Below are 9,500 nucleotides of genomic sequence, written 5' to 3'. Positions count from 1 at the left end.
TAAAGTGTTTCTTTTTCTCTATGAGATATAACATTCTTGGGCATTTGATTCTTTTCTTTCAAAATACCATAGACATCACTCCATTGCGTGTATATGTCTACTTAATTGCATATAGAATATAAGCTACACACATGTATGCATTTAATTGTAAAATATATCATTCCTACAGAAGACTGCATATAATGCACATGTATAGTTTGCTGAACAATTCTGAAGCCGTGTTTATATAACTACCAATGAGGCCAAGAAAGAGTATGCTGTCGGTACCCATGTGCTTTGTTGTTGGGTCTGGGGCACAACCTATGTACCATCTTTCATCAGATACGGCGAAAGAGGGAAGATAAGAAGTCATGTCTTACAGTGGAAGTTAGAAATGGCAGGTGAATGGGCAGAGAGTTATAAAAGAGAGTGAAGCTTAAGGCCATAAATATCGATCTCTGAGGAAATATAGGGGGAAGTAGAAGCCTTTTCTACTGACGGGGCTCATCACTGGATTATATTTCCAGGCACCTGTGTCCTAGAGAAAAATACACTTCCGATACATAAGCTGGACCGGAGGGAATGTATAACTGGCCGAGAGAGAGGAGAAGCTATTTTTCATGTCCATGACTATTCCAAAGATATTTAGCTTTTGCTGAGCAGTTAACTAGGTTCCAGGTTCTGTGCTAAGCACTTGACTTGTGTTCACTCATTTATTCCTATTAAAGTTTAACATAAGAATGATTATTATTATTCTATTGTATAGCTGAAGAAACTGAGGATGAGCACGATTTAGCAACATGCCCAAGGGCACATGGTTAGTAAAGGATGGAGATGGGATTTGAGTCTGTGCTCAAATCTATGTTCTTAACCAACACCCTGATACGGAACTAGAGGTCTAGTGCACAAATTTGTGCACCAGTGGGGTCCCTTAGCCTGGCCTTCGGGATTGGGCTGAAACCGGCTCTCTGACATCCCCGAGGGATTTTGAGAGGGCAGGATCAGGGCCAGGGAGAGATTCGGGAAGTTGGCCAGCAGAGGAGGGACCTTAGGGGTGGGTGGAGAGTTCCAGGGGGTGTCTGGCCCATCTCAGTCCTCATCAGCCAGACTCCAAAAGCAAGCTAACCTACAGGTTGGAGCATCTGCCTCCTGGTGGTCAGCATACATCATAGCGAGCGTTTGAGCAGCCTTAGCAAATCATTAGCATATTATGCTTTGATTGGCTGAAAGGCCGACTGGACACTTAGCATATTAAGCTTTTTTATCATATAGGATTAGATTAATAGTGTACCACCAGGAGGAGTGGCCCCTTGGGAAGAAGGAAAATTGGGTCTGGAGCCCAGGAAGGAGATTAGGTTTGAGGAAGAGGTATGGGGCCATCTGCCTGGAGGTGGTCTCTAAGTGGGGTGTTTTATGACGCAGAAGTAGGCAGCCAGAGAGAAGGGGTAGCTGATTAGGTCAAGAAAGAGTTCCAGACAGGAAGAGAGAGTCAGGGGACACAGGATCTCCTCTGTGCGAGGTTTCCCATAATTGGGATTGACTTTCATGAAGGCTCAGGGTGTGGTCCAGACAGTATACTGCCACTAAGGAGGAGGAAAAGTCATCAGATTTTCCTTGTTGTGCTTAGTCCATCCTCCGGCATGGCCCTTGGCCCTCTTCCCATTTTTCTAAGTAAGGCTTCAAATTAGGAAGTAGCTTAGAGATTGAAAAGGAAGCAGATGACACAGAAACACATAGAAAACTTGAAGGAGGAGAGGGTGGAGGAGCCACGCTCTGCTGCAGACAACTGGATTCCAGCGGGGACTTGGAATTGTAGGGGACACCAGCCAGGGATATAGGACCATGTGGCTGCCTCCAGCTTTGCTTCTTCTCTGCCTCCCAGGTGAGTGGGGCTGGGGTTTGGGGAGCCTGCTATTACAGGAGGCAGAAGGTAGAAGGTGTGCCCTGAGTTCAAAGCCAGAGGCAAAGCGAAAGCAAAAATGGGAAGGACACATCCATCCATCCACTTGAATATTCTGCTACACATTTAAACATTCGTCCCCAGACCCTACATACACTTACTGAGTACCACTGTGTGCCAGGACTGTTCCAGAAGCCGTAATTAAGAACCCTTTCTGCACTCAGGGGCTCATGGTTGATGAGGAAGTTAAGTAATTCCTATACAATGTGGAACTCCTTATAGAAGAGACCCCTAACCCTCTTGTTGGGAGGACACTAGTCTTCGCCAAGGCCTCACTGGACGTTGGTCTTGAAGAATGAGTGGAAAGGGGACTCAGTTACGTCAGATGTGGCGCTAGAGAGATTGTGGAAGGTTCAGGAATTGGCAGTGGTTCTGTTTTGTCGGAGTCCAGTTGAAAGGAGCTGGAAAGATTTGCTAGAAAGAATTAATTGGGGGGGGGGGTCCGTCTAAAATGCCATTTTCAGCATTTACCTTAAATTTTCTTTCGTAAGCAAGTAAGTGAAATTGTCCATCTCAGGCTGGACTTTCAGAAGAGCAACTCTTAGAAAAGACATTGCAAATGCCTGAGGGCACTTTCCTTCCGCATCCCTCCTCTGTGGGAAGTAAGTTTAGGATGAAAATGAGAGGGTAGTCTTCATCTTTGTAGACTAATTTTATGGTTTGGTCTCCTTACGAAGCATAGGACCTACCCACCACAATGACAGGCTCTTCAGAAACTGGGTGGGAAGGCAGAGATTTCAAAGAAGAAACCAGCTGGGCGACACTGACCTTGTGTGGTTTCCTAATCAGTGGAATGAAGGAGTGGGCTGGTGACCTTCGAGGTGTCCTAAGGCCCTCATATCCAAGTCTTAGACGTAGAATGACATTTCAAAGAGATATATTTCCGTACACCTGGGCGGTGCTCGAAATGTCTTAAAAGATGATGACAATGATGATAACGGGTAGACATTTTGTGAATCACCATTGTGGACAGAATAGGAACGCAGAGCAGCTTGTATTGCCTCAGGAGAGTCAATGATGAACGTGTTTTCCCAGCGTCACGTTCAGTGACAGCATGAGATTGGCTTGGAATCAGTCAAGTGAGAGTATTTACACCAGGCAAATGGGCAAATGCTTCAAATCAGACCTTCTTCCCCTCTCCCCCTGCAGAGAGCTGGTTATCAGCTTTGTCCCTGCTTGTTTTAATCTACTTGCTTCAATGAGATAAAATTACCTAAGTGCCCTGGCCTGGGTGCAGGGAAACAGATGACGGAAGACACCATCATCTTCGCACACAGCCGACTCACCTTTCCCTCCAGGGCCCTTTGCAGCTGGGGCTCAATGAAAACTTCCAAGTCACTTGGACAGACTTACATGTCCAATATCCTTTTTTCAGCCCTGCTCCTATCTTTCCAGGCCCTGGGACCAGCTCATACCCCACACCTGTGACAGGAAGCCTACTAGTGCCTCCTTGGAAACTTGCCCCTTCTCAGCGGCCAGCGCTGTGACAGACAGAGTGTGTTGATCCTCCCTAGAGAGTCCCGAGAGCCAGAGATTTAGTTTTCCTCCCTCAAGGACACACGGAGAGCGGAGTAAACAGATGTGGACTCTTAAAGGACAGGTCCGAGTTGCAGGAAGCTCAGCATGCAGAAGTCTCCAAAGGGAAAGTTGGGTAATGACCGAATCTCCTGCCCCCTCCCCCCAGCAGAGGCTGCAGGCTAAGCACAGGGCAGGACAGCCAGCTCTCTCTGCTCCCACCTCCAGCTGTGGTGCGACTCTGCCTGCCTCAAGGGACAGGGTCCCGTGTGGTTACTCCATGTCTCTGGGCATCCAGAGCACAGGCTTCTCCTCCTGTTGACTGCCGTCCCCAGGCCCTCTGGCTTCCGTCTAAGCTCAGGTGTCCTTCCAGGTCGCCATTCCCAAGCCCAGGACCGTCCACCCCTCCCTGGCACCTTCCCCTTGGGGCTTTCAGGCCACTGCTGCTGTTGTTACTGGGGGCCATCGGGATGCACTCCCGGGATGTGGTTTGTGTTTTCCAGGCTGCCTGTCCCTGGTGGGCCCCAGATTTGTGACCGGCACTGAGGGGGACTCCCTGACCATCCGGTGTCGGTACGAGGAGGGTTACCAGGGGTATAATAAATACTGGTGCCGAGGACAGTATGACACCAACTGTGACAAGATTGTGGAGACCCAGGGAACTGAGAGAGAAAAGAGAAATGGCCGTGTGACCATCAGAGACAACGCTGATGACCTCACCCTCACAGTGACCATTGAGAGACTCCACGCGGGCGACGCCGGATCCTACTGGTGTAAAATTCAGACAGTGTGGATCCTGGATGAGTGGTCACGTGACCCCTCATTTCAGGTTCGGGTGTCTGTTTCCCCAGGTAAGAGCTCCCCTTGCTCCAACCGTGGACCTCATGGGTCATCAGACTCGCTCTCTCCATCTCTTTCCTCCTCACCTGCAACTTCCGCACAGCCTAACCATTCTTCCCTCTTTCTCTCTTAGGCTGAGGGTAAAGTTTTCTCCTCCAGTTCAAGAGCAATAATCCTGTGGCTGGCTTCTCGCCCCGCGGCTCCTTGCCTCCCATCCCTGTGGGCCAAATCCCCTCTTTGCTCATCCGTAGCCTTTCTCCATCCATTATCCACACCCTCTCCCATCCTCAGCCCCTTCCTCATCACTGCTCTTTGCCTCTGCCTATCACCTGTGCATGCCAGCTGGTGATCCTGCGGCCTCCTCCACCTGCCACCGTTTCTCCTCTCCCTCCTTTCTGCCGGCCTGGGAAGTGGGTGAGGTACGCTCCCTCCTCGGTGCTCCATCTGTGCCTGGTGGGGTCCCACCCCAGTGTCACACTCTCCATTAACGTGGGCCAATTAATCTGCTTAGGTGTCTCTGCCTCTCTGTAAGGGCAGGGATGGTGCCACATCCATCACCAAGTCCCCAACAGCAAGGACCTGAAAGGCTGTGTAAACCCGAGCCTGTGTCAGGTGCTCTGCGAAGGGCTGAGCCCCGGATGACTGCTTTTTAGGGGACACCAAGAGGCTAGGACCGAGTGGAGGTGGGCTATAAGTTATGTCAATAGTCTGAACACCTGAGGTCCTTGGGAGAAACTGGGTGGCACCTATCCTCACCCCAGCTTTGGGTTAAAGTGGCTCTAGTTTCCATATAAATGGCTCTCTGAGCCTCTCCCACAGTCTCTGTGAGGCTCTGAGCCAGCCTCATCCAGAATCCTCCCTCTGAGTCTCCTCCTCAGGCTGGGGAACGCCTGAGGGACCTCCGCCCTCACCCCAGGTAGAATCAGACTTGGGGTGGAAGGAACAGCCTGGCACTTACTAGAGGTGACTCTTGGCTGGATCTGAGGGGCTCCACCCACCCAGGATGTGGCCTGGGTTTAGCTTCAGGCTCTCCCCTGAACCCCCACTCCCACCCCCACCCCCACCGCACCCCATGATTCAAACAGCTGTGTGGTACGTGGCTGGGGAGACAACGATGCCTGATGTGTGATTTTACCTCCAGCACCTCGTACGACCACAAGACGTATGGCCACACCTGCCACGTTCCCGGCGGTGACCGCTGGGCAGAATTTCAGCACCAACCACTGCCCAGGGTAAGGGCCCAAGCCCCGGAGGCCATGGAGGAGGAGGGTCAGCAGCCCTACGGGGCCCTGTGGTGGGGGCTGAAAGCACACCACGCCTTTTCCCCCTCTGTCTGCGGGGTTTCCCTCCAACTCAGGTCCTGATTGTCACATGGGGATTCTGAGTGGAAAACGTCACTGGTTCTGTGCATCCTGACCCCGGGGGGCAGTTTCGGGGACACAGGAGGAGGCTGGTTCCGGTGGCAGTGCAGCCCTTTCCCCACTCTGTGCTGGGCTGGGAGTCCTGGTCGTGGGCCCTAGCCTGGGCTCGCTCCAACTTCTCTACTGGCGACCCTGCTCCTCCCACGAGCTGCTTGTGGGTTTGCGGGGAGACGGGCCGGCTCCAGGCTGGAGTTTGAACCCATTAGTTCCCCAAAGTTACTAATTAAGGGCTGGGATGCTTCAAGTGTGAGTTTCAATACGTCATTGATAAAGGGGAAGCCGAGAGGCAAAGGGACGGGGAGAGAGAGAGAAAGCGGGGAGCACACTCAGAAATCTGGCGTGGCCTGGTTCCTCTTCTCCTTTTCTCCATCATCTTCTTCTCGCTTTCCTCCATCATCCTCTTCTCTCTTTTCTCCATCGACCCCCTGGGAAAGTCCCCAGGGCAGATCTGGATCAAGCGGGGAGGGATGGCAGGGGCTCTGGAGTGGGTCCCTTCTAAATTGGATTCCGAGTGATTTGGGCTTCAGAGTCAGGCACAGGGAGAAGCAGGGACTAAAGGGTGCCGGGGCCTCCCCCGGAGGGGCATTTCATTTCCCATCGTTGTGTCCCCCACAGGCTTCCGCTCAGCACTGTCCACTTCCTGTTCCTGATCTTCCTGAAGCTGCCCCTGTTCCTGGGCGTGCTCGCTGCTCTCCTCTGTGTGAGCAGGTGTCAGAAGGGCTCCGGAGGTGGACAGAGTCAGCCTGACCAGGGGACTCCACCATGCCGTCCACCAGCTCCGGAAAAGCCCTGTCCGGGAATACAGACCTTCCGACTGGACCAGAGAGATCTGCGGGCTCTGCACTCCAGGGCAGGGAGGCAGCAGTGCCTGGACTCTGCATGGACCTAAGCCTTTGGGGGGTATTGTTCCTGTGCCTCCAGGAGGGTCCTGGATCTCAGAGGACACCGGCTCTGGTCCTCCAGGGGGAGAAAGATGAATCTCCAGGCCCCTGTGTCGGGTCCTCCTCTCTGTCCCAGATCCTCCAGTATTCTCTGGAAGTTGCATTCTCAGAAAGCCTGGCTCTTTATTCTTCTCTGTGGCACAAAAACTTAGCTCAGTGTCCCCCAGGGCAATAACCACCTCCTCCCTGCAGACAAGAGGCTTCTGGAAGACACACCCCTCACAACTTCAGATCTTGAGCTCCCTGGACTCCATTGTCCCCTCTTCTAGGGGTCTCAAACCTAGAACACCACAAGAATGAGGTGTCGTTTACAAACACAGGAAAGGCAGGCACAGGCTTGAGTGGTGCATAGCTTATGTTACTCAGAGAAATCTAACAGGAAGCCAGAGATGTGGGTTAGCAGAGCACTGATGCTGGAGAGGAGTTGGAGGAGAGGTGAAATCTTCAAGGGAAAAGTTCAGAACCAAGGACAGAGCATTTGAAGACCAGGTAAGAGCCAGGCGTTTGGGGTTCTGTATTTTCTTCAATGGATCTGTGCGTCTGTCCCTCCTCTCATGTCACATTTCTTGATTACTGTGGCCACAGCAGTAAATCAACGACAGGTTAAGTGACTGCTAAGCAAGAGTACAGGCAGATATAATTCCTCTCTTTATTCTTTTTCAAAATTATTCTAGTTATTCTAGTTCCTTTGCCTTTCTGCATACAGAAAGCTTATCTTTAGCTACCAAAAAAATCTTGCTATGGCTTTGGTAGGAATTGTGTTAAAGTTATTCTATATAATAAAAGGCTAATATGCAAATTGTTTCCTTGATTGGGAGTTCAACCAGGAATTTGAGCAGGGGGTGGGGCTGGCCCTCCAACAGCCAGGCCTGATCAATCTTGATTAGGCCTCATCCATGCACGAATTCATGCACTGGGCCTCTAGTAGATTAATATTGTGAAATGGGTATCTTTATGATCTTAAGTCTTCTCATTCACAAACGTGCTACAGTTCTTTGACTTCCACCATCAGCATTTTGTAAATTTTTAGCATAAAGTGCAGTTCATGTTCTGGTGGATTTATACCTAGGTAGGGTACTTCTTCCTTTGAGGGGAGCATTTGTCAAATACTGTGTTTTTCATTTCAGTTTTTTCATGTTTGTTGGTAGTATATAGAAATATAGAAATATTAGAGGTCCTTTGCACAAAGATTCGTGCAATAGGTCTTCCTTCCCCTGGCTCTCAGCACCAGGTTTCCTCTGGCACCTGGTACCCAGGCCTTTGCTCTGGCCACCACCTTCCTCTTTCTCCAGCAGGAGTCTTTGCTCCAGTTGGCTAGAGCCTTCAGTGTTTGCTCCAGCTGGAGCCTTCAGTCTTCTCCGCACCATCCAGAGCACTGCTCCTGTAGCTCCCTCCTACCCCCATTTTCCCCTCATAGCAGGTGTCCTGCCCAGCCACTCTGTACCTGTATATGCAAATTAACCTGCTATCTTATTGGGTTAATTTACATACTCACACCTGATTGGCTGTTGGGCATTGTGAAGTTACCGCCAATTTGCATATTTATATTTTGTGTGTGTCTCAATTTTGTCCCTGTGACCTTGTAAACTCATTGATCAGTTCTAGCAGTCTTTTGGTAGATTGCTTGGGATCTTCTTTGGAGACAATCATGCCATGTGCAAGAAAGACACTTTTATTTTTTCTTTTCTAGTGGGTATGCTTTAAAGGAGTCCTGGAGACCCCAGGGAGCCCCTGGGAGCTTTTAAGCACTTGGATGGCTTTTGTGAGCATGTGGCATCAAAAATCCATGGTTTTCAGGCATTTAAACTTTTAAACGAGAAGCCCAAAGTGAAATCCCTCCTGTCTGGCATCAAACTCCATTAAAAATATTGTGACCAAAATGGAACAGGCTTGCGAGTCCCTGCAAGTCATGGGTGCAGGATGTAATCTCTGGGTGAAGCGGAGAAATTGTGGAGCATTGCTGTGTCTGCCCAGCACTTACGCCTGGGACCATATGGCGCCCTCAGCAGGTTTGGGAACTGACCTTCTCCAGGCACAGATGGACCTGCGGGGACCACGTGCGGGCCTGCCTGGGCTGGCTCAGGCCAGGTCCAACTCTGCTCCCTGACCTCGTGATTGAGGAGCAGGGGCCTCACCCTCAGGTCTTCTTGTTCTCACGTGACATGAAAATGCTGGGTTAAGACTTGCACGAGGGCAGTTTTAAAACATGGATGAGCCTGACCAGCATAGCCCAGTAGTTGAGCGTTGACCTATGACCCAGGAGGTCGAGATTTGATTTCCTGGTCAGGGCACATGCCCAGGTTGTAGGCTTGATCCCTGGTTGGGGGCATGCAGGAGGCAGCCAATCAATGACTTTCTCTCATCGTTGATATTTCTCTCTCTCCCTCTCTCTTCCTCTCTGAAATAAATAAAAATATATATTTTAAAAATGGATGAAAACCCCTTGAACTTCCTCCTCCTTCACGTTGGGGTTCTGTCCCCTCCCCTGAAGTGTGTGGGTGGAGGCTGCTTCAACCAGGACACACAGCAGCGTTTCTCTACGCTTTTCCCATCATCCTCTTTCTAAGGAACCTGTTTAGATACTTTCTTTTTCTGAAACTCTCCACTTTCCCCCAAATTTTAACAAAAAAGATATGCTTTTGACTAAACTAGTCATCTCTCCACCACCTCCAGTAGTATCTTGGCTGAGATGACAATAACCTAGGTGTTGACCCTTAAAAGAACTCATTAAACCAATAAACTCAGTGTGCGAAGGCTTTGTAATTTTTGAGATATAAATACAACTTAATAATTACTTTCAAAAATGCAGAAAATAACATTTTAAAATTTCTCTTAAAAAGTCCC

General features: G+C 50.1%; 1 protein-coding gene across 1 annotated transcript; it reads left to right on the top strand.

Moving 5' to 3' along the window:
• Positions 1–1,713: 1,713 nt before the first annotated feature.
• Positions 1,714–7,448, top strand: CD300E (CD300e molecule). Its single transcript, XM_036412440.2, has 4 exons — positions 1,714–1,861; positions 3,958–4,305; positions 5,436–5,526; positions 6,331–7,448. Exons 1-4 carry the CDS (start codon positions 1,822–1,824, stop codon positions 6,602–6,604), a joined length of 753 nt encoding a protein of 250 aa, XP_036268333.1. The 5' UTR covers positions 1,714–1,821; the 3' UTR covers positions 6,605–7,448.
• The last annotated feature ends 2,052 nt before the right edge of the window (positions 7,449–9,500 follow it).

This window comes from Pipistrellus kuhlii, unplaced genomic scaffold (assembly GCF_014108245.1).
Source record: "Pipistrellus kuhlii isolate mPipKuh1 unplaced genomic scaffold, mPipKuh1.p scaffold_m20_p_44, whole genome shotgun sequence".
Taxonomy (NCBI): Eukaryota; Metazoa; Chordata; class Mammalia; order Chiroptera; family Vespertilionidae; genus Pipistrellus; species Pipistrellus kuhlii.
The sequence above is the reverse complement of the archived record's forward strand: the minus strand, read 5'-3'. Positions and strand labels throughout refer to the sequence as shown.